Source organism: Salvelinus sp. IW2-2015, linkage group LG22 (assembly GCF_002910315.2).
Source record: "Salvelinus sp. IW2-2015 linkage group LG22, ASM291031v2, whole genome shotgun sequence".
NCBI classification, from domain to species: domain Eukaryota; kingdom Metazoa; phylum Chordata; class Actinopteri; order Salmoniformes; family Salmonidae; genus Salvelinus; species Salvelinus sp. IW2-2015.
Genome location: NC_036862.1, coordinates 3,511,047 through 3,537,288, shown reverse-complemented (window position 1 = coordinate 3,537,288; position 26,242 = coordinate 3,511,047). Strand labels below are relative to the sequence as shown.

The window sequence follows — 26,242 nt, the reverse complement described above, 5'->3', positions numbered from 1 at the left end:
AACATGCCAAGAGAGGACCGCCCACCAAAACTCACAGACCAGGCAAGGAGGGCATTAATCAGAGGGGCAACAAAAGAGACCAAAGATAACCCTGAAGGAGTTGCAAAGCTCCACAGCGGAGATTGGAGTATCTGTCCATAGGACCACTTTAAGCCGTACACTCCACAGAGCTGGGCTTTACGGAAGAGTGGCCAGAAAAAAGCCATTGCTTAAAGAAAAAAATAAGCAAACACGTTTGGTGTTCGCCAAAAGACATGTGGGAGACTCCCCAAACATATGGAGGAAGGTACTCTGGTCAGATGAAACGAAAATGTAGCTTTTTGGCCATCAAGGAAAACGCTATGTCTGGCGCAAACCCAACACCTCTCATTACCCAACATCATCGGCAGGGACTGTGAAACTTGTCAGAATTGAAGGAATGATGGATGGCGCTAAATACAGGGAAATTCTTGAGGGAAACCTGTTTCGGTCTTCCAGAGATTTGAGACTGGGGCGGAGGTTCACCTTCCAGCAGGACAATGACCCTAAGCATACTGATAAAGCAACACTTAAGTGGTTTAAAACCTGTTCGGGACAGGGGGAAGCATTTTCACTTTGGACGAATTGCATGCCCAAACTGAATTTCCTCCTACTCTGTCCCAGAAGGTAATACATGCATATTATTATTACTATTGTATAGAAAACACTCTGAAGTTTCTAAAACTGTTTGAATTATGTCTGTAAGTATAACAGAACTCATATGGCAGACAAAAACCTTTGTCTGAAATCCAAACAGGAAGTGAGAACTCGATTTTCAAAACAGTGCCAAATGATATCCCTTTTAGTTATGGATGAGCAAACACTTCCTAGCGCTTCCACTAGATGTCACCGTCTTTAGATTCTGGTTATATGATTCTACTATAAAGGAGGGGCTCATAGGAGCTATTTTACTGAGTGGTCTGCAGAAATTCTCAGTCTCATTGTGCGTGCTCACGAGAGAGAGTGCTCTCGTTCCAATGCTCTTTCTTCAGACAATGAAATTCTCCCCGGTTGGATCTTTATTGATGATTAATGTTAAAAACATCCTAAATATGGATTGCATACATCATTTGACTTGTTTCTACGACCTGTAACAGAACTTTTTGAGTTTTTGTCTGGAGGGATTGCTCGTGTGTCATGAAAATGGATTACTGGGCTTAACATGCTAACAACAAGTGGCTAAATGATGGCCTTTATGGAACAAATCAGTCATTTATTGTCGAACTGGGAATCCTGGGAGTGCCTTCTGATGAAGTTATTCGAAGGTAAGTGAATATTTATAGTGTTTTTGTAGCTTCTGTTGACGCCAAAATGGCGGCTATTTCTTTGGCTGGATTGTRCTCTGAGCGCCGTTCTCAGATTATTATTTTTCCGTAAWKTTTTTTTTTAAATCTGACACATCGGTTGCATAGAGGATAAGTTTATCTTTAATTCTGTGAATAACACTTGCATCTTTTATCAATGTTTATTATGAGTATTTCTGCAAAATCACCGGATGTTTTGGAATCAAAACATTACTGCACGTAATGCGCCAATGTAAACTGAGATTTGTTTTAATACATATATGCACATTATCGAACAAAACACACAATACATGTATAACATGATGTCCTATGACTGTCATCTGATGAAGATAATCGAAGGTTAGTGATTCATTTTAACTATATTTCTGCTTTTTCTAACTCCTATTGTTGGCTGAAAAAATGGCTGTGTGTGTTTGTGACTTGGCTCTGACCTAACATAATCATATGTTGTGCTTTCACTGTAAATAATTTTTGAAATTGGACACCATGGGTAGATTAACAAGATGTTTATCTTTCATTTGCTGTATTGGACTTGTTAATGTGTGAAAGTTAAATATTTCAAAAAATATATTTTTGAATTTCACGCGCTGCCTTTTCAGTGGAATGTTGTGGGTGTTCCGCTAGCGGAACCCCTGAGCTAGAAAGGTTAAGGAGAATCATTTAAATGTCTTGGAATGGCCTAGTCAAAGCCCAGACCTCAATCCAATTGAGAATCTGTGGTATGACTTAAAGATTGCTGTACACCAGCGGAACCCATCCAACTTGAAGGAGCTGGAGCAGTTTTGCCTTGAAGAATGGACAAAAATCCCAGTGGCTAGATGTGCCAAGCTTATAGAGACATACCCCAAGAGACTTGCAGCTGTAATTGCTGCAAAAGGTGGCTCTACAAAGTGTTGACTTTGGTGGGGTGAATAGTTTTCATTTTTTTGTCTTATTTCTTGTTTGTTTCACAATAAAAAATATTTTTCATCTTCAAAGTGGTAGGCATGTTGTGTAAATCAAATTATACAAATCCCCCCAAAATCTATTTTAATTCCAGGTTGTAGGCAACAAAATAGGAAAAATGCAAAGGGGGGTGAATAATTTCGCAAGCCACTGTATTAAATGATATGAATACCAAGTATGTCTACTTCACCATCAGCCCATTTTAAAGGTAAACTGCAGCGTATTTTTTAAAGATCCAATACGTAATATTGTACACTTATCATAATCAGGTTTTAGTCCAGAGTCCAGAAAAGTTATCTTCAATGAGACATTGTAGGGATCTAGCTTGCAGACTTMATATAAAACTTGAGTCATCAGCATGCACACCTTTGTTTTTAAGCCTTGGATTTCTAATCCTCTGTTATTTGATCTGATTTTMATAACTAGCATTTTGATGGCCATAACGAATATATATGGTGACAGCAGACACCCTTGTTTAACTCCTCTTTACAAATTAAAACTCTAAGAAGTAGCCGGTATTTACTATTTTACACCTGGGGTTGCTACATTACTTTTACCCATTCTATAAGAGACTAACCAAWTTTTTTWAAATCCAGGCATTTATAAATAAAATCCAGTCTTACTTTATCAAAGGACTTTTCAAAATCCACTATAAATATCAGGCATGGCTTCTTAGATGTTTTATGTTGTTCTATTATTTCAAGTAGTTGTCATATATTATCTCCAATGTAAAAAACATGTCTGATCAGGTAGTATCGCTAGTATTTTTGCATCACAACATTGAAGTGTAAGATATAAAGATCCAGTCTATTTGCCATCTGGGTCTTGTTTTAATAATAGTGAAATCAGACCTTTCTGCTGAGTACCCGACAGACTACCATTTCTATAGGAGTAGTTAAAACAAGTAATAATACTAATAATGGAGCTTTGAGTATATCAAAAAGGCTTGATATACCTCCACTGGTATGCCATCAAGCCTTGGTGTTTTTCCAAAGCATTTATTAGCCTGAAAAAGTTATTCCTGTTATTTGGCCTTCACACTGCTATTTTTGTACATTTGTTAATTTAAAAAAGATATATAATTTGAAAATAATTCCTTACAGTAATCGTCATTCAGAGGGTGAGGATAAGAAGGAAAAGAAGTCTTGTCTCTTTAGACAGAAAAGTATTTTTTATTCTTGACGAATATTGAATGACCTCTGAAGATACATTTAAAGGTATCCCAATCAATAAGGGGATTTGCTGAACCTATATTGTACTGGGAAAATTCAGTAATAAATTATTGTCTTAGTTAAAAAATAAATTGTCCTCCGGTAGACTTTGATTGGGTGTTGTTTTTTTTACTTCAAACTTTACATTGATTACACAGTTTTTCATAAATATGTTCATTTTGGGCATTTCCCGTGAATGACTTTACTTTCTCATTTTAAGCGTGACAAAATACAGCATTTGTGAGGGCCCTGTGACTGTAGATGACGATGAGGTCAACAACCTAACATAACCATGTGTAAGTTTGAACTGTATTTGCTTGACCAGAAACATTTAGCATATATGGCATATAGACGGATGAGCAAAATCTATCTATAGTTGAAGTTTGTAATTTACAACTGTATATACTGTATGTTTCACAGTATAAACTGAGAAGACAAGACCTGGGTGCCTTCTGATGACCAGTGGGACACTTCCGATTGGGATGATAGTTCAGATGATAGTTATGTTCACCCTCTTTTTGTGTGGTACGTGCCACAATATGATTTTATCTTTCTGTCCCAACACTAATTTCACATTTCCTATCACTAACTCGGGTACCTCATGTGGCTCGACTTGTTGCTTCGGCCTGTTTCCGAAGTTAGAATTTTTCATAAGTGTTTGTGTCAACCCCTCCTACCAACTAGTCAGCTAGCTAGCTAGGTTGCAATGGAGCCCAACTGCAACAGCTAACTAATGCTTCCAGCACTGTAGAAGATGTGTTTATTACGCTCTTGTCCGGGACAATATTGACAATCCGGAGTTCCAATGCGGCAACTGTTTGCTAGCGGATGATTACAGGAATGCGGTGGCTATTCTTAGCAAGCAAATCTCAATTCTGCACAAACTTATGGGGAAAACGCAAATTGGAACTTTCTTGTTCTCAACTCCTACGGCTGGACGCCGCTCGGGCCTGATGGATGTTTCCCCGCCTTGTCATCTGTCCTTATCCGAATAGCCTGTGCTACTTGGAACTTGCCTGCCAAGGAAGTCGTCTCCATCTGCTTCTCCTCCTCCATCTTGTAGTGAAGTAGATGGAAAACAGCAAGATTGTTCCAATCAGTGCTGGTCCAATGTAACAAGTCGTGGAAACCGAAGGCAGGGCATTCTGCTAAGCTGATGGGAGTGACTGCGAGAGGCACGCCATACTGCCCTTTCACACCTGGACAAACGGATGTGAGAATGCTATTCATTGACTACAGCTCAGCGTTCAACACCATAGTRCCCTCAAAGCTCATCATTAAGCTCGGGCCCTAGGTATGAACCCCGCCCTGTGCAGGTCCTGAACTTCCTGACGGGCCAGCCCCAGGTGGTGAAAGTAGGAAACAACACCTCCACTTCGCTGATCATCAGCACAGGGGCCCCACAAGGGTGAGTGCTCAGCCCCCTCCTGTACTCCCTGTTCACCCATGACTGCGTGGCCACGCATGCCTCCAACTCAATCATCAAGTTTGCAGATGACACAACAGTTGTAGGCCTGATTACCAACAATGCCGAGACAGCCTACAGAGAGGCGGTGAGGGCCCTGGAGGAGTGGTGCCTGGAAAAGAACCTCTCCCTCAACGTCAACAAAACGAAGGAGCTGATCGTGGTCTTCAGGAAACAGCAGAGAGAGCACGCCCCTATCCACATCGACGGGACCGCAGTGGAGAAGGTGAAAAGCTTCAAGTTCCTTGGCGTACACATCACTGACGATCTTTAATGGTCCATCCACACATACAGTGTGGTGAAGAAAGCATAACAGCATCTCTTCAACCTCGGGAGACCCTCACAAACTTTTACAGATGCACAATTGCGAGCATCCTGTCGGGCTGTATCACCGCCTGGTATGGCAACTGTATTTTAGTCAATGCCACTGCGACATTGCTTGTCCTAATATTTATATATTTCTTAACTCCATTCTTTTACTTTAGATTTGTGTGTATTGTTGTGAATTGTTAGATATTACTGCACTGTTGGAGCTAGGAACACAAGCATTTCGCTACACCCGCATTAACATCGGCTAAAATGTGTATGTGACTAATACAATTTGATTTGATTACACTGCTCAAAAAAATAAAGGGAACACAAAATAACACATCCTAGATCTGAATGAATAATATTCGTATTAAAATACTTTTTCTTACATAGTTGAATGTGCTGACAACAAAATACATAAAAATTATCAATGGAAATCAAAATTTAAATCAACCCATGGAGGTCTGGATTTGGAGTCACACTCAAAATTAAAGTGGAAAACCACACTACAGGCTGATCCAACTTGATTAATGTCCTTAAAACAAGTCAAAATGAGCTTAGTAGTGTGTGTGGCCTCCACGTGTCCTGTATGACCTCCCTACAACGCCTGGGCATGCTCCTGATGAGTGGCGGATGTCTCCTGAGGGATCTCCTACCAGACCTGGACTAAAGCATCCGCCAAGTCCTGGACAGTCTGTGGTGCAACGTGGCGTTGGTGGATGGAGCGAGACATGATGTCCCAGATGTGCTCAATTGGATTCAGGTCTGGGGAACGGGCGGGCCAGTCCATAGCATCAATGCCTTCCTCTTGCAGAACTGCTGACACACTCCAGCCACATGAGGTCTAGCATTGTCTTGCATTAGGAGGAACCCAGGGCCAACCACACCAGCATATGGTCTCACAAGGGTCTGAGGATCTCATCTCGGTACCTAATGGCAGTCAGGCTACCTCTGGCGAGCACATGGAGGGCTGTTGCGGCCCCCCAAAGAACTGCCACCCACACCATGACTGACCCACCGCCAAACCGGTCATGCTGGAGGATGTTGCAGGCAGCAGAACGTTCTCCACGGCGTCTCCAGACTCTGTCACGTCTGTCACGTGCTCAGTGTGAACCTGCTTTCATCTGTGAAGCAGCAGGGCGCCAGTGGCGAATTGCCAATCTTGGTGTTCTCTGGCAAATGCCAAACGTCCTGCATGGTGTTGGGCTGTAAGCACAACCCCACCGTGGACGTCGGGCCCTCATACCACCCTCATGGAGTCTGTTTCTGACCGTTTGAGCAGACACATGCACATTTGTGGCCTGCTGGAGGTCATTTTGCAGGGCTCTGCCAGTGCTCCTCCCTGCACAAAGCGGAGGTAGCGGTCCTGCTGCTGGGTTGTTCCCTCTACGGCCTCCTCCACGTCTCCTGATGTACTGGCCTGTCTCCTGGTAGCGCCTCCATGCTCTGGACACTACGCTGACAGACACAGCAAACCTTCTTGCCACAGCTCGCATTGATGTGCCATCCTGGATGAGCTGCACTACCTAAGCCACTTGTGTGGGTTGTAGACTCCATCTCATGCTACCACTAGGGAAAGCACCGCCAGCATTCAAAAGTGACCAAAACATCAGCCAGGAAGCATAGGAACTGAGAAGTGGTCTGTGGTCACCACCTGCAGAACCACTCCTTTATTGGGGGTGTCTTGCTAATTGCCTATAATTTCCACCTGTTGTCTTTTCCATTTGCACAACAGCATGTGAAATTTATTGTCAATCAGTGTTGCTTCCTAAGTGGACAGTTTGATTTCACAGAAGTGTGATTGACTTGGAGTTACATTGTGTTGTTTAAGTGTTTCCTTTATTTTTTTGAGCAGTGTATATTGAATGACTGGAAACATCCATTCTCCATAATAGCCACCTCCTCCAATTATCCCAAAATACTAACTCCCTTCATCCTAAACTGAATGTATTTAACCTGGAAATATAACAATGATTGTCTTCAAAGGGATATTTTGTCATATGGTAAAATCATATTCCGGATTAGAATTAGGAATGATGGAGCATGTTTGATTTGTTGTCTAATTCAGCGATACGTCTATTTTCCCTACTATAGTCTATGAGGCTGGAACCCTACTGGCAGCACGACTGAATCATCGTCCAGCATTGGAGAACGCGGATGGCAAGACGTAAGTGTTAGTCATCCTCTTAATTGTGAAAAAGATGTGTATAATGCAAAACCAAAATGTTTCCATTATTAGAACTCAATACATGTTATCACTGTTATAGTTTCAACAGATGTCAACACTATAGTTCTGCAATGACTAATGAAATTCTATGAACAAAATATTTACCAAATATTATTCTCTTTCAGCTACATGAGAATCTACAATACTATGTATGGAAGGTGGAGTGTCTACGTGTTGAAAATGGCTGAGGTGCTACAACTTCGAGTTGATGTCACCACGCAACACAGGATGCAGTTGGCACACCTTTGAGCGGGGAAGGACCTGAGCTTTCCCTACTGTCGGCTTTCCCTATTGGCTCCCGGGAAGTGTGAAAACCTACAGAGTACTCAGAAATATTGTTGAAACAGGGGAGCCTACAACAAAACATATACACTGAGTGGACAAAACATTAGGAACACTTTCGCAATATTGAGTTACACTCCCATTGCATTCAGAACAATCGCAATTCGTCGAGGCACGGACTCTACAGGGTGTCGAAAGCATTCCACAGGGATGCTAGCGCATGTTGACTCCAATGCTTCCCACAGTTGTGTCAAGTTGGCTAGAGGTCCTTTGGGTGGTGGACCATTCTTGATACACACCGGAACTGTTAAGTGTAAACCCGGCAGCATCAGTTCTTGACACACTCACAGTTCGTGGCACCTACTACCATACCCTTTTTAAAGGCCCTTAAATATTTAGTCTTGCCCATTCACCCTCTGAACGGCACACATGCACAATCCATGTCTCAATTGTCTCAAGGCTTAAAAATCATTCTTGAACCTGTCTCCCCCCCTTCATCTACACTGATTGAAGTGGATTTAACAAGTGACATCAATAAGGGGTCATAGCTTTCACCTGGATTCACCTGGTCAGTCTATGTCATAGAAAGAGAAGGTGTTCCTAATGTTTTGTACACTCAGTGTAAATCATGCAAATAAGGGAAGTTTGTGTGAGCAACATTAAACAAGTGAGAAACAATATGTGTACATTCTTTATCTAGCATTATAGGTATCATTATTATACTTTTATGTTTATTTAGTTTACTGGTCCCTTTTCCTGGATATCTATGCTCCTGAGGGTACTCACTTCAAATGAGCAGACATAGGGGAGGGTAGAGATCCAGAAAGACTGATGGAATACCCTGGTGTACAAAACAAGTCGGTCCAATTAGACAGATCAGGTCAAATAAAGGTTTATTAGGGAGATAAACAATAATACAAGGTAACTTTCTCAAAATAACAAAAGCATAGTGTTAGGAAAACATTCTGATAAAGTACTAAACTGGCAAAGTACTGAACTGATATCACTCAGACCATGGCAAAAAAAATACAAAATAAAATGATGAATATAGATATCACCAAAAGGAGTCTTTCACCTAATTGGTATACACGTTTTTAACTGTTATGTAAACATATGTGGTAATAAATAAACAGAATAGTGTAGTGGTGAACTGCCAACAGTTATGTGATGTAAGGTGCATGAGTGGCTGGATTGAAGTATTTAGCAGTCTGTGAACTTGGAGCTGTCTCTGGTGGTACTGCTGGACTGTAAATGGTTGTCCATGTATTTATAGGCTTTCCTGTGACGGCGCCGGAAGTTGATTTACTATGCCGTCTTCCGGAGTGAAGACATCAGAGCTCTACAGCCTAGGGATCACCACTCGGTTCTTGTCCCATGGCTCCATACTGCCAAACAACATAGTCTTTATGCTGAATGTCTGTACTGCTTGTGATCGGTGCCTAGATTGTAGATCGGCCAATGTCAGAATGTCATTTCTGGTAGAATCGGACAAGCCGCAAACACCCTACTCCAGGCAAAAAAAGTTCCATGTGTTCCATCCTGCTCACACATACAGTACCAGTCAAAAGTTTGGATACACTTACTCATTCAATGGTTTTTCTTTATTTTTTACAATTTTCTACATTGTAGAATATAAATATATTTTACAGTCGTGGCCAAAAGTTGAGAATGAGAATGACACAAATATAAATTTTCACAAAGTTTGCTGCTTCAGTGTCTTCAGATACTTTTGTCACATGTTACTATGGAATACTGAAGTATAATTAAAAGCATTTCATAAGTGTCAAAGGCTTTTATTGACAATTACATGAAGTTGATGTAAAGAGTATTGACTTTATATTTGCAGTGTTGACCCTTCTTTTTCAAGACCTCTGCACTCCGCCCTGGCATGCTGTCAATTAACTTCTGAGCCACATCCTGACTGATGGCAGCCCATTCTTGCATAATCAATGCTTGGAGTTTGTGGGTTTTTGTTTGTCCACCCGCCTCTTGAGGATTGACACAAGCTCTCAATGGGATTAAGGTCTGGGGAGTTTCCTGGCCATGGACCCAAAATATCTATGTTTTGTTCCCCGAGACACTTAGCTATCATTTTTGCCTTATGGCAAGGTGCTCCATTATCCATTATTCGTCACCAAACTGTTCCTGGATGGTTGGGAGAAGTTGCTCTCGGAGGATGTGTTGGTACCATTCTTTATTCATAGCTGTGTTCTTAAGTAAAATTGTGAGTGAGCCCACTCCCTAGGCTGAGAAGCAACCCCAGACATGAATGGTCTCAGGATGCTTTACTGTTGGCATGACACAGGACTGATGGTAGCGCTCACCTTGTCTTCTCCGGACAAGCTTTTTTCCAGATGCCCCAAACAATCGGAAAGGGTATTCATCAGAGAAAATGACTTTACCCCAGTCCTCAGCAGTCCAATCCCTGTACCTTTTGCAGAATATCAGTCTGTCCCTGATGTTTTTCCTGGAGAGAAGTGGCTTCTTTGCTGCCCTTCTTGACACCAGGCCATCCTCCAAAAGTCTTCGCCTCACTGTGTGTGCAGATGCACTCACACCTGCCTGCTGCCATTCCTGAGCAAGCTCTGTACTAGTGGTGCTCCAATCCTGCTGAATCAACTTTAGGAAACGGTCCTGGCGCTTGCTGGACTTTCTTGGGCGCCCTGAAGCCTTCTTCACAACAATTGAACCGCTMTCCTTGAAGTTCTTGATGATCCGATAAATGGTTGATTTAGGTGCAATCTTACTGGCAGCAATATCCTTGCYTGTGAAGCCCTTTTTGTGCAAAGCAATGATGACGGCACGTGTTTCATTGCAGGTAACCATGTTTGACAGAGGAAGAACAATGATTCCAAGCACCACCCTCCTTTTGAAGCTTCCAGTCTGTTATTTGAACTCAATCAGCATGACAGAGTGATCTCCAGCCTTGTCCTCGTCAACACTCACACCTGTGTTAACGAGAGAATCACTGACATGATGTCAGCTGGTCCTTTTGTGGCAGGGCTGAAATGCAGAGGAAATGTTTTTTGGGGGAGTCAGTTAATTTGCATGGCAAAGAGGGACTTTGCAATTAATTGCAATTCATCTAATCACTCTAAATAACATTCTGGAGTATATGCAAATTGCCATCATACAAACTGAGGCAGCAGACTTTGTGAAACTTAATATTTGTGTCATTCTCTAAACTTTTGGCCACGACTGTATATTTGAGATTCTTCAAAGTAGCCACCCTTTGCCTTGATGACAGGTWTGCAAACTCTTCGCATTCTCAAAACCAGCTTCATGAGGAATCTGGAATGCGTTTAATTTAACAGGTGTGCCTTGTTAATGCGTTTGAGCCAACCAGTTGTGTTGTGACAAGGTAGGGGTGGTATACAGAAGATAGACTTGGTCTTTTACCAAATAGGGCTATATTATGGCAAGAACAGCTCAAATAAGAAAAGAGAAGCAACAGACCATCATTACTTTAAGACATGAAGGTCAGTCAATGCAGAAAATGTCAAGAACTTTGAAAGTTTCTTCAAGTGCAGTCACAAAAATCATCAAGCGCTATGATGAAACTAGCTCTCATGTGGACCGCCACAGGAAAGGAATACCCAGAGTTACCTCTGGTGCAGAGGATAAGTTCTTTAGAGTTACCAGCCTCAGAAATTGCAGCCCAATAAATGATTCACAGAGTTCAAGTAATAGACACATCTCAACATCAACTGTTCGGAGGAGACTGCGTGAATCAGGCCTTCATGGATGAATTTCTGCAAAGAAACCAGTACTTAAGGACACCAAAAAGAAGAAGAGACTTCCTTGGGCCTAGAAACATGAGCAATGGACATCGGACCGGTGGAAAATCTGTCCTTTGGGCTGGATGAGTACAAATTGGAGATATTTGGTTCCAACCGCTGTATCTTTGTGAGACGCAGAGTAGGTGAACGGATGATCTCCGCAGGTGTGATTCCCACCGTGAAGTATAGAGGGGGAAGTGTGATGTTGCTTTGCTGGTGTGTTCTTTCATAGTTTTCTACAATGTAGAAATTAAAAAAATTAAACAAAATTAAACAAAAACCCTTGAATGAGTAGGTGTGTCCAACCTTTTGACTGCAAAAAAAAAAAGGCAGGTGCACCAGCGAGGCTGTCCTCGGTCTGGGATGTCTGGAGACCCTGGGATAGCTTACCCCGAATGAGGACTGCAATGGAAATCTACAGAAAAAACACATGTAAACAACACTATTAGGAGTCTATTTTAATGTTCAGTACATGGTCTATAATGTATAACTGATCGTGGTTTTCAGACAGAAGGGTTGAGTATCACACTTCTACAATCAATACACACCATCTTGATAACCAATGTAGCTAGTGAAATAACCACTTGTTGATACCAAATCAAATGCAGTAGCTTGATGTTCTTGATCAATCCTGAGCTTGGGACTATAAGGTTCTATCTGCAAAAATATGATTCCGTGATAATTGGCTTTAAAGTTCCCGAACCCTCATGGTTTGAATGGTGTCAGCAAATTTTTATATTGTATTCTTTTGAACTTAACCACATGAACTGGGGTATTTAAAATACTATATAGGTAGAGAACATTGAACAGAACAAGGCTATGTCAATAACAATTTTGACAAAAATGCAGATAGATATATCAAAATATAAAATAAAATTGAATGCGTCGTCTATGATTCGGCTACATAATACTCATAGCAATTTGTTTGACATTGGTGCCCATCGCCGCTTGTTAATTTCACAAATTCTAGCTAATCAGCTTGCTTGCTAGTCTAACTAGGTAGCTTGCTAGCTAAGGACTACAATAGTTCAAGAATATACCTAGTATATAACGTTTTACCTGTTCTGAAGACATTGCAACTCGGAATATATTTATTTTCAATCTTGTCCGTATTAATCGCAGCCTAGACTCTGTTCAGAGAGGATGTTGATGTAGTGTCGTTCCCAGCCGACTACCTATGAGAGCGGGGGTTTTGGGGAAACTGCATTCAAACCATGAAATAATACAGCATTCTTGCAAGAGGGGTGTACAGAAACACCTGTATACACAGCACCGCTTTAACACATCCCACTAAACTAAAAGTGCGTTTTCCAAAACAACACATTTCTCTTTCAAAACGCACTACACCTTCAAAACGTTAAATACGTGTCACAAAATCTAATACCAAAACAATATATTGTCATCTTACTTATTGACGCTATTACTGTGTAACTCCGGTAGGGCAACATCTGCAACATCAACATTTTTATTTTATTTTTTTATTTTTTATTTTTTTTTATTTTTTGGAGTAAAGTACATCGAAAAAAAATCAAAAGAAAACTGCAAACTGAATAGGAGACCAAACAAGCAGCAAACAAAGAAGAAAGGCTTTTGAAAAAGTAACAATTTTTCATAAAATTATACCGTTTTCTTAGCTAGCTAAGTTGTTTACCTGTTGCTAGGCAGTTGCTAGGGACATTCCTGRAAGAAGCTAGCTAGCTAACAAGGAGTGTCTAGTTGGCAGAAGAGAAGAAGGGACAAAGAAGGGACAAAGTGGGACAAAATAAGGACAGAAGAAAGGGGAAAGGGGACATTAAGGAGAAGCAGTCCTCTAAAGACACAAAAGACAATAAACAAGAAACACACTTCTATTGCCTCTCCCTCTACGATACGCACTTCCGGGTTGGAGCGAGTAGTTGCATTCCGCTTTGCTCCACAGGTAGTATTACATTTCATTTCATTACAGTACAACAGTTTGATTTGTTTGATCTTAGCTGGCTACATAGCCGTCTTTGTATCCAAGATAATTGTGTAGTCTAGAGTAATTGTCGAGGTTACCTTTACCTAGCCAGCTACACTTTCAACAAAGTCAACAACGCAGCCACTGCTAGCTAGCCTATTTCACCAGCCAGCAGTACTATATATTTTAGTCAATAAGATTTTTTGGCAACGTAAGCTTAACTTTCTGAACATTCGAGACGTGTAGTCCACTTGTCATTCCAATCTCCTTTGCATTAGCGTAGCCTCTTCTGTAGCCTGTCAACTATGTGTCTGTCTATCCCTGTTCTCTCCTCTCTGCACAGACCATACAAACGCTTCACACCGCGTGGCCGCTGCTACTCTAACCTGGTGGTCCCAGCGCGCACGACCCACGTGGAGTTCCAGGTCTCAGGCAGCCTCTGGAACTGCCGATCTGCGGCCAACAAGGCAGAGTTCATCTCAGCCTATGCTTCCCTCCAGTCCCTCGACTTCTTGGCACTGACGGAAACATGGATACCACTGATAACACTGCTACTCCTACTGCTCTCTCCTCGTCTGCCCACGTGTTCTCGCACACCCCGAGAGCTTCTGGTCAGCGGGGTGGTGGCACTGGATCCTCATCTCTCCCAAGTGGACATTCTCTCTTTCTCCCTGACCCATCTGTCTATCGCCTCCTTTGAATTCCATGCTGTCACAGTTACCAGCCTTTCAAGCTTAACATCCTTATCATTTATCGCCCTCCGGTTCCCTTGGAGAGTTCATCAATGAGCTTGACGCCTGATAAGTTCCTTTCCTGAGGATGGCTCACCTCTCACAGTTCTGGGTGACTTTAACCTCCCCACGTCTACCTTGACTCATTCCTCTCTGCCTCCTTCTTTCCACTCCTTCCTCTTTTGACCTCACCCTCTCACCTTCCCCCCTACTCACAAGGCAGGCAATACGCTTGACCTCATCTTTACTAGATGCTGTTCTTCCACTAATCTCATTGCAACTCCCCTCCAAGTCTCCGACCACTACCTTGTATCCTTTTCCCTCTCGCTCTCATCCAACACTTCCCACACTGCCCCTACTCGGATGGTATCGCGCCGTCCCAACCTTCGCTCTCTCTCCCCCGCTACTCTCTCCTCTTCCATCCTATCATCTCTTCCCTCTGCTCAACCTTCTCCAACCTATCTCCTGATTCTGCCTCCTCAACCCTCCTCTCCTCCCTTTCTGCATCCTTTGACTCTCTATGTCCCCTATCCTCCAGGCCGGCTCGGTCCTCCCCTCCTGCTCCGTGGCTCGACGACTCATTGCGAGCTCACAGAACAGGGGCTCGGGCAGCCGAGCGGAAATGGAGGAAAACTCGCCTCCCTGCGGACCTGGCATCCTTTCACTCCCTCCTCTCTACATTCTCCTCTTCTGTCTCTGCTGCTAAAGCAAATTTCTACCACTCTAAATTCCAAGCATCTGCCTCTAACCCTAGGAAGCTCTTTGCCACTTTCTCTCCCTCCTGAATCCTCCTCCCCTCCTCCCCCTCCTCCCTCTCTGCGGATGACTTCGTCAACCATTTTGAAAAGAAGGTCGACGACATCCGATCCTCGTTTGCTAAGTCAAACGACACAGCTGGTTCTGCTACAACTGCCCTACCCTGTGCTTTGACTCTTTCTCCCCTCTCTCTCCAGATGAAATCTCGCGTCTTGTGACGGCCGGCCGCCCAACAACCTGCCCGCTTGACCCTATCCCCTCCTCTCTTCTCCAGACCATTTCCGGAGACCTTCTCCCTTACCTCACCTCGCTCATCAACTCATCCTTGACCGCTGGCTACGTCCCTTCCGTCTTCAAGAGAGCGAGAGTTGCACCCCTTCTGAAAAAACCTACACTCGATCCCTCCGTGTCAACAACTACAGACCAGTATCCCTTCTTTCTTTTCTCTCCAAAACTCTTGAACGTGCCGTCCTTGGCCAGCTCTCCTGCTATCTCTCTCAGAATGACCTTCTTGATCCAAATCAGTCAGGTTTCAAGACTAGTCATTCAACTGAGACTGCTCTTCTCTGTGTCACGGAGGCGCTCCGCACTGCTAAAGCTAACTCTTCTCCTCTGCTCTCATCCTTCTAGACCTATCGGCTGCCTTTGATACTGTGAACCATCAGATCCTCCTCTCCACCCTCTCCGAGCTGGGCATCTCCGGCGCGGCCCACGCTTGGATTGCGTCCTACCTGACAGGTGCTCCTACCAGGTGGCGTGGCGAGAATCTGTCTCCGCACCACGTGCTCTCACCACTGGTGTCCCCCAGGGCTCTGTTCTAGGCCCTCTCTATTCTCGCTATACACCAAGTCACTTGGCTCTGTAATATCCTCACATGGTCTCTCCTATCATTGCTATGCAGACGACACACAATTAATCTTCTCCTTTCCCCCCTCTGATAACCAGGTGGTGAATCGCATCTCTGCATGTCTGGCAGACATATCAGTGTGGATGACGGATCACCACCTCAAGCTGAACCTCGGCAAGACGGAGCTGCTCTTCCTCCCGGGGAAGGACTGCCCGTTCCATGATCTCGCCATCACGGTTGACAACTCCATTGTGTCCTCCTCCCAGAGTGCTAAGAACCTTGGCGTGATCCTGGACAACACCCTGTCGTTCTCAACTAACATCAAGGCGGTGACCCGTTCCTGTAGGTTCATGCTCTACAACATTCGCAGAGTACGACCTGCCTCACGCAGGAAGCGGCGAGGTCCTAATCCAGGCACTTGTCATCTCCCGTCTGGATTACTGCAACTCGCTGTTGGCTGGGCTCCCTGCCTGTGCCATTAAACCCCTACAACTCATCCAGAACGCCGCAGCCCGTCTGGTGTTCAACTTTCCCAAGTTCTCTCACGTCACCCCGCTCCTCCGCTCTCTCCACTGGCTTCCAGTTAAGCTCGCATCCGCTACAAGACCATGGTGCTTGCCTACGGAGCTGTGAGGGGAACGGCACCTCCGTACCTTCAGGCTCTGATCAGGCCCTACACCCAAACAAGGGCACTGCGTTCATCCACCTCTGGCCTGCTCGCCTCCCTACCTCTGAGGAAGTACAGTTCCCGCTCAGCCCAGTCAAAATGTTCGCTGCTCTGGCACCCCAATGGTGGAACAAACTCCCTCACGACGCCAGGTCAGCGGAGTCAATCATCACCTCCCGGAGACACCTGAAACCCCACCTCTTTAAGGAATACCTAGGATAGGATAAAGTAATCCTTCTAACCCCCCCCCCCTTTAAAAGAGTTAGATGCACTATTGTAAAGTGGTTGTTCCACTGGATATCATAAGGTGAATGCACCAATTTGTAAGTCGCTCTGGATAAGAGCGTCTGCTAAATGACTTATGTAAATGTAAAATCTTATCAGAAGATTTCTTTAGCAAAAATTAACTTACACCCTCAAAACTTAGAATACATGTCACAAAATGTGTATCATTTGTTATTGAATGAGGTCATCACACAATTCATTACATACTGGCTCAACAAATAACAACCATAATCATAATAAACCACTTTTCTCCTATGAAAAAAGAGTATAATGATACGAGATTGTTATGAAATATTTTTGAAAAGTAAGCTGTATTCTTGTTCGCTGAATTAGTATCAAATACTAAAGCAGGAAGAATGTCACTAAAAAGGCGTAGAAAAACTCCATTTGATACTGTATGGAATTGTTGTTATTGAGTAAACGCATGCACACACGTAGCAACATTTCTCCTGTAGCAGCACACATTACAGGCAATCATCTTTCTCTTGTGCATTTATCCTGTGTGAACCAGTCAGCCTGCTAGTTAGCTAGCTGTTTGCGTTGGATGGCTAACGTGTTCAGGCATGGGTCGGGGCAGAGCTCTCCAAACAGACAGAGAACTGGGCTGTTTGGTTTGAACTACAAAAGCTCGTTTTCTTTTCCTCCTTCTGTCTGTTCAGCGGTTTTAAATGTGAGCGGCGGTGGGTTTGTGAAGCTCGGGGTCTGTTTTCAGGAGTCTTCTCATTATTTGTGGTTAAAAAAGCAGCTAATATACACTTACAGCAGCAGCAGCACCGCCACAGGGCATCGTCGGCAACAGAACAGCGCTCGCTCTTCTTTGTATGAGTCGGAGGAGAACCCCCCCCCCCCGCCCCCCCCTGATGTTGAGTATGTATGTTGTGTGTTTCCTTAACAGTCTACCGCTATGCCCCTCTGCAGGCAGGGTTCACTTCCAAACCTCCCCTGTTGCCCCTCCTCCTCCCGCCCTCCTCTGGCCGCCTCCCTCTCAGGAGCCTCATTGGAAAGCCACCACGCCCACCTGGAGGAACGGGTTTGTACCCCCAGCCCCATACCTCCCCCTTTCTCCACCTCGCCCGCTCCAATCCACTGCGTCCATATCGCTGCCGGCCCCACTGCTTTAGTACCCCCGCCCCGCCCCCGCCACACTTACAGTTACGCATTATTTCATTCAAATCTACCTTCCGCGCCGGTTTGAAGTTGTCCTCTCTCCCTGGCCTACCCAGACACAGCCTAGAGTCCTGCAAAACAGCCCAACTAACACACACACATCAGAGGCGCACAAGGTTCCCAGACCGATCCATTTTACAGACACAATCACAACAACACCATCCATGGCTGGAGGGCAGGGCTCTGTACTGAAAGGCACGCCAAACACATACACACTGCTGGCTCTGTGTGTATTACCAGCACTAATGAGCTGATAGATGTTGAACTGATGAGAGGAGAGCAAATATTTACTATGAGCAGGGATGAAACACACACAGAGAAAATGTGCACACATCTCTCTTACTCATAGCTAGGCCTAGTTCCTAGGTAATAGGCACTGCCATAGAGTATGTCTTACCACCCTCTCTGACCCGTCGACTCATCGCCACCCACCATAAAATGCCCAGCCATCTCCACTAACCACAGGGAACACCATAGAAACCAATTGGATGGAAATTCCGTCCTTCTTGCACAAGGTGCTCTACTCTAGAATCCTTCTTGGTTTTTCTCTTGAAGTGGTACAGAATAGAGAAAAGGGAACTTTTTTCTTGAAATTGCTGGAGTGTGAAGCAAACAATTTAACGGAGCGGGAAATATCAAAGTGGTGTTGTTGGGGGGGGGGAGACAGCGGCATGTCAGACGATCTCTGGTCTACAACAGGGAATGTGGCTCTGTTCGATGTCGTGTGTTGGGTGGGCTTGGTTTGCTGTTGTTTGAGTGTGTGTGTGTGTGTGTGTGTGTGTGTGTGTGTGGTGTGTGTGGTGTGTGTGTGTGTGTGTGTGTGTGTGTGTGTGTGTGTTGTGTGTGTGTGTGTGGTGTGTGTGTGTTAAAAACCAAGACAGTCCATCAGCAAATTCTTACACACACACACTTTCACACACACCGAGCGGGTCAGAGGAAAGCAGAGATCCTTATCAAGCGTTTTAAAGGATATTGAAGCCTTAATAAGAAAATATAGATATATTCCACTGGCCTTTTTAGTTGAGTGTGTTCACTATATTTGTTTGGCTGATATCGATCTAAGAAAAGGAAATGTGTAATACAACTAAATAAAGAAAACACATAAATACATATATATAGCCCCTTTAAAAGCCAACACAAACCCCCCCCATTTCAACCTGTCAAACCCATTGTAATAAGCCACAAAATCCTTAAATGCAAGATTCCCGAGCATTAGCGCAATACAAACAACTAGTGATGGCGAAAAAATATATACAATTACATAACGGAATATTATTTTTGGACAATATTTTTTTATCGATATTTGACTCCAATTCTTTTGCTGCTGTAGGTATCATTAGCTTGCGTTAGTCAGCTTTACTTGCGCCAAATCTCCAGTATTTTTCATCCTTGTTTTCCATCTTTTTAAATATTAAGCAAACATGTTTTCAGCACTTTAATTTCCCTGACTGATCAAAACTCATAAAATTGCAATAAAATCATAGTATTGATTCGTGAGAATCGCAATACATATCGTATCAGCACCTAGGTATCGTGATAATATTGTATATTGAGGTCCCTAGGCAATTCCCAGCCCTACAAACAGCATCAATGCACCTTACGTCCTCCCATTTAGACCAAAGTCAATATCTGGGGACAATATCTAATTTAGGATCAGTTTTACCTTTTAGATCACAATTAATATCATTACATGGACAGGGAGGACCGGATCCTAGATCAGAAGTCCTACTCTTGAGAAGATTGATACCAATACACCCCATTGACCTCATTTATAACAGCTGCGTAAATTTCACACCAAATATCTGCGTGCTCCATTTCTGAAAAGAAGACGTGCTGTACGTCCATATTTATAAACTTGGCACGCGGCAATCACGCGCATGTTTGCCGTTACAGATCCGACCCGTCCTAAAACTGTGCGTGCGTGAATGAGAAATATAACTCTGCCTGAACAACACCCACCATTCACCATACACCGTCCACGCATTCTGCAAGATTGATTGTATATTGGAAACAATTTGAAAGTAAATGATACAGCCACACTTCTGTGCAAAAGACACCTTTAATTCAAGATCTGGTATCAGTAGATTATTGTGATTCTTTCTCCTGCCTTGGTATGGGCTCTAAGTCTACGATATCACGCTCCTATCGCACAGCAATACTGTAGCCTTTACCCATACTGTCAAATCTAAGCTACCGGTCTACAGTTGAAGTCGGAAGTTTACATACACCTTAGCCAAATACATTGAAACAAATTTTTTCACAATTCCTGACATTTAATCCAAGTAAAAATTCCCTGTCTTAGGTCAGTTGGGATCACAACTTTATTTTAAGAATGTGAAATGTATGAATAATAGTAGAGAGAATGGTCCCAGTGGGTCAGAAGTTTACATACACTCAATTAGTATTTGGTAGCATTGCCTTTAAATTGTTTAACTTGGCTCAAACGTTTCGGGTAGCCTTCCACAAGCTTTCCACAATAAGTTGGGTGAATTTTGGCCCATTCCTCCTGACAGAGCTGGTGTAACTGAGTCAGGATTGTAGGTCTCCTTGCTCGCACACTCTTTTTCAGTTCTGCCCACAAATTTTCTATAGGATGAGGTCAGGGCTTTGTGATTGCCACTCCAATACCTTGACTTTGTTGTCCTTAAGCCATTTTCCACAACTTTGGAAGTATGCTTGGGGTCATTGGCCAGTTGGAAGACCCATTTGCGACCAAGCTTATACTTCTTGACTGATGTCTTGAGATGTTGCTTCAATATATCCCCATAATGTTCCTTCCTCATGATGCAATCTATTTTGTGAAGTGCACCAGCCCCTCCTGCAGCAAAGCACCCCCACAACATGATGCTGCCACCCCCGTGCTTCACGGTTGGGATGGTGTTCTTCAGCTTGCAAGCCTCCCCCTTTTTCATCCAAACATAACGATGGTCATTATGGCCAAACAGTTCTATTTTTGTTTCATCAGACCAGAGGACAGACAGTATAATCTTTGTCCCCATGTGCAGTTGCAAACTGTAGTCTGGCTTTTTTAATGGCGATTTTGGAGCAGTGGCTTCCTCCTTGCTGAGCGGCCTTTCAGGTAATGTTGATATAGGACTCATTTTACTGTGGATATAGATGCTTTTGTACCCGTTCCCTTCAGCATCTTCACAAGGTCCTTTGCTGTTGTTCTGGGATTGTTTTGCACTTTTCGCACAAAAGTACGTTCATCTCTAGGAGACAGAACGCGTCTCATTCCTGAGCGGTATGACGACCGTGTGGTCCCATGGTGTTTATACTTCTTTATACTTTTTTTGCTGAGGTCTTGGCTGATTTCTTTGGATTTTTCTATGATGTCAAGCAAAGAGGCACTGAGTTTGAAGGTAGGCCTTGAAATACATCCACAGGTACACCTCCAATTGACTCAAATTATGTCAATTAGCCTATCAGAAGCTTCTAAAGCCATGACATTTTCTGGAATTTTCCAAGCTGTTAAAAGGCACAGTCAACTTAGTGTATGTAAACTTCTGACCCACTGGAATTGTGATAGAGTAAATTATAAGTGAAATAATTTGTCTGTAAACAATTGTTGGAAAAATTACTTGTGTCATGCACAAAGTAGATATCCTAACCGACTTGCCAAAACTATAGTTTGTTAACAAGAAATTTGTGGAGTGGTTGAAAAACAAGTTTGATTGACTCCAACCTAAGTGTATGTAAACCTCCGACTTCAACTGTATACAGTGCCAGTCAAAGGTTTGGACACATCTACTCATTCAAGGGTTTTTCTTTATTTTGACTATTTTCTACATTGTGGTTTGGACACATCTACTCATTCAAGGGTTTTTCTTTATTTTGACTATTTTCTACATTGTAGAATAATAGTGAAGACATCAAAACTATGAAATAACACAAATGGAATCATGTAATAACCAAAAAAGTATCAAATAAATCAAAATATATTTTAGATTTTAGATTCTTCAAACTAGCCACTCTTTGCCTTGATGACAGTTTTGCACACTCTTGGCATTCTCTCAACCAGCTTAACCTGGAATACTTTTCCAAAAGTCTAGAAGGAGTTCCCACATATGCTGAGCACTTGTTGGCTGCTTTTCCTTCACTCTGCGGTCAACCAACTCATCCCAAACCATCTCAATTGGGTTGAAGACGGGTGATTGTGGAGGCCAGGTCATCTGATGCAGCACTCCATCACTCTCCTTGGTCAAATAGCCCTTCCACAGTCTGGAGATGTGTTTTGGGTCATTGCCCTGTTGAAAAACAAATGATAGTCACACTAAGCGCAAACCAGATGGGATGGCGTATCGCTGCAGAATGCTGTGGTAGCCATGCTGTTTAAGTGTGCCTTGAATTCTAAATAACTCAACAACAGTTTTTTTCTGAGGTCTTGGTTGATTTCTTTTGATTTTCCCATGATGTCAAGCAAAGAGGCACTGAGTTTGAAGGTAGGCCTTGAAATACATCCACATCCAATTGACTCAAATGATGGTAATTAGCCTATCAAAAGCTACTAAAGCCATGACATCATTTTCTGGAATTTTCCAAGCAGTGTAAAAGGCACAGTGAGCTTGTGATACGGTGAATTATAAGTGAAATAATCTGTCTGTAAACAATTGTTGAAAAAATGATTGTCAGGCACAAAGTAGATGTCCTAACCGACTTGCCAAAACTATAGTTTATTAACAAGAAATTTGTGGAGTGGTTGAAAAGCGAGTTTAATGACTCCAACCTAAGTGTATGTAAACTTCCAACTTCAACTGTATGTTTCAATCATTTGCAGTAACTTGTGCTGTATTTGGCAAAGGACTGTGAACAGTTTATAAAAKAAAAAACAATGGCAAATTGCTGTGGACCTGTCAGCAGAACGTTTGAATTCAACATGTTTTGCAATGACTTTTCCCCCAACCTAAATATGCTGGACTGCCCATTAAATTTGTGTAGCCTATTATAAACCGCACTGCCTTTGGGATCAAACATACTGTATCAACACTTGAAATACATATAGCCTATGTATTTACTAGGCTACTAGCCCCAATTAAATGAGAGACGTGTATGGTCATTTCTTGTAGGCATATGGCTACTTTGGGAATAAGATGACATCACGGCCCGAAAATGTGAGGAATTTATTCCGCAATTGTTAGGAAAATAAAATAAATAGGAAAATTATTCCTATGTCTAATCTAAGTTTGCGTGAGAATGTCCTTTCCTCCATGCAAACCTTAGACCGTGCGTACACACATGTTCTAGTATTGTATTGCAAGCAGGCAAGTAAGTAATTTGTGCAAATGGGGAAAATGACAACACACTTATTCATAAAAACATAATAACAAGATGCAGCCATTTGGGGTTAGGGAAGAGTGAAAATCTGTCTTTTATTTTTTGAATAATAAGACACAGGAATCTATTTCTGCTTATTTTATTCTCCTAACCATTGCAGAATAAATTCCCCACGCGCATGTTGTGTCTCAACCAATGGCGGGCACAACCCAAAAACCTCAGATGATGTAAAGTAGGGTCTAAGATACATAAAACATAATATAAAAACATAAATATAAAAACACGTAAATGCCGATATTAAAAATATCTAACGTGTGTTTAGATAATTGAAGTTAAAAGATGTCATAATTTGCATGAAAAAATACTTTTTATCAAGTAAATATAAAATWGTTTGACAACCCTATTTGTAAGCTTTTACATGATGTCAAACTCAACTGTTTATCTTTTCCAGTGATGATGACATGTATTTCTTCATGGTATGGTTGGGTATGAGAAATGGGTCAACTTTGAGCATATCCTGAATGTTTTGGCATTCAAGCTCAAAAAGTCACTTTCTGATCACTTTTTTCTTTTTTAAAGGGATGCTGTCAAAAAGTGATTGAATTCAAATGGATTTACCAATAGGCTATTTAAAGCTGTTCTGTATGCGATCCCATAGGCAGCCGGTTTATAACCTACAGTTGGTCAAAATGGCAGTGATCTTCTACTTTGAAGTACGTATGCTACTACTGTTTGTAGCCTACTGTAATCATTTTTTTGAAATTAGTAGCCTAGACAATATTTTGAAATTCGCGGTCAGTCCAGCACATTAGGTTGTGTGGGGAGGTCATTGCAAAACATTGTTGAATTGAAATGTTCTCTAGGTCCACAACAATTTGCCATCGTTTTCTCTTTTAGAAAATGTCACCGTCCTTTGCCAAATACAGCTTAAGTTACTGCAAAAGACTGAAAAATTGCCTCCACAGTGCTCTCTCTGCGCGTCCCTCCGAGCTCTCTAGCGCATAACTGACGAGTCCGAGACACGCGCCACTCAATATGACAGACAACGACTCCCCGCCAATCACATTACCCCGCCCTCCAATCACATTAGGACACAGCGCTTGGGGGCGGGATATGGGTAAATCAAGGTGCTATTCTCACGGAAAGTAAGGCCCCCTGAGTGAGTTAGGTCCACATATTGCACCTGGGTTGTCTGTGTGTGTGCGTTGTGTGTGTGTGTGAACATATTGCAACTGGGCCAAGGTAGATCAACAGTAGAGAGATAAAAAGATCAACTATGTTCAGGTGACGCAGGTACACTTAAGGATGCAACATTACAAGAGAGAATGTAACGCATTCCGAGAAGGAGTGATGGATGGATCCCAGCCGGGGTGTCTCTCCTGGATACTCTCATAACGGGTATGTGCGTATGACAGTGTGAGTATGCCATGGACTCACAAAGGAACTTTTCACTCACCCTTGTTTGTCGGGTCTCTTGTCTTTGTCCTTGGCTCTGTCCTTGTCTCGGTCCCTGCCATTGTCCCTGTCCTTCTCCTTGTCTTTGTCCCTGTCCTTCTCCTTCTCCTTGTCTTTGTCCCTGTCCTTCTCCTTCTCCTTGTCTTTGTCGTGGCCCTTCAGCCGGCTGCGGTCTCGGCTGTGGCTCTTCTTGCGGCTGGACCGGCCGCTGCTCACGAGACCTGGAGAGACAACACAACACACGACCAGAATCACAAAAAAATATTGATAAAAAGTATGTAAAGTATGTTTGATTTGAAATATACTGTAACAGTTAGCACTAACAATGGCCGAAGAGGCACAGTAACAGTTCACAACAATGCTCTAACTTTGAGGCTACCTGCTGCCCCAGTTAGCATTTGAGCTAACACTATCCAGCATGATTCTCACATGCAACAAAAACCACCCCAGCAGGGTAATCCAGGTCCCATATGTTTTGACTCCCAAGGCCTTGGGTCAGTCAGACTGTTAGAGAGGGCTTTATGTACTGTAGGGCCTCTGTAACTTGTAATGCCTTGTGTCACGTTATTCATTGTTTAAATGTTGAAAAGACTAAATCAGTGTGTGTGTGTGTGTGTGTGTGTGTGTGTGTGAGAGAGTGAGTGAGTGAAAGAGTGAAAGAGTGAAAGAGTGAAAGAGTGAAAGAGTGAAAGAGTGAAAGAGTGAAAGAATGAGTGAGTGAGTGAGTGAGTGAGTGAGTGAGTGAGTGAGTGAGTGAGTGAGTGAGTGAGTGAGTGAGTGAGTGAGTGAGTGAGTGAGTGAGTGAGCCTATTGGAAAACCCGAGTCGGCGCTGTGATCAGAAACTGATGGTTGGAGATGGGCGACCGGCTGGAGATGGGGGACCGGCTGGAGATGGGGGACCGGCATCAGCCGCCGACTGACGGCGTAGTTTGAAAAGGACTGTATCTCAATCAATAGAGGTGGTGCATGGCGTAAACAGACACTGTAGGTCTCCTCCACTCCACGGAGGTGTGGTGTGAGAGGAGGCAGTGACAGGCTGCGCTGACTGCCAGTGTGTCAATGGGCTCTCGAAAGCTGGCCCAGGCCAGCTGTCTCTCTATATGTAGCCACTAAATCTCTCCAACTAGTGCCCAGTGTGAGTGTGTGTAACTTGTGTGTATCAGGGGTCATCGCACCATTGACTGTCAGGATCGATAAGGCCATCTAAAGGCCCTACCTAATTGTCTCATCTCCAGCCTGTCCCTCCTCCAGCCGTCCCCCATCTCCAGCCGGTCCCCATCTCCAGCCTGTCCCCATCTCCAGCCGGTCCCCATCTCCAGCCGGTCCCCATTCTCCCTCAGCGTCCCAGTCCCCATCTCAGCCGGTCCCCCATCTCCAGCCGGTCCCCCATCTCCAGCGCGGTCCCCCCATCTCCAGCCGGTCCCCCATCTCCAGCGGTCCCCATCTCACCTGTCCCCCATCTCCAGCCGGTCCCCCATCCTCCAGCCGGTCCCCATCTGCCCAGCCGGTCCCCCATCTCCAGCCGTCCCCATCTCCAGCCTGTCCCCATCTCCAGCCTGTCCCCCATCTCCAGCCCGGTC

At 43.5% G+C, this 26,242-nt stretch overlaps 1 protein-coding gene across 1 annotated transcript in view; it reads right to left on the bottom strand.

Moving 5' to 3' along the window:
• Positions 1 to 21,947: 21,947 nt before the first annotated feature.
• LOC139022631 (negative elongation factor E-like) overlaps positions 21,948 to 26,242 on the bottom strand; it is a 33,922-nt gene continuing 29,627 nt past the window's right edge. The window contains exons 4-5 of the mRNA XM_070433955.1: positions 24,663 to 24,882; positions 21,948 to 22,179 (exon numbers count right to left, since the gene is read on the bottom strand). Coding sequence (XP_070290056.1) covers positions 22,134 to 22,179; positions 24,663 to 24,882 — 266 coding nt within the window. The 3' untranslated portion in view covers positions 21,948 to 22,133. The remainder of the gene's footprint in view (positions 22,180 to 24,662; positions 24,883 to 26,242) is intronic.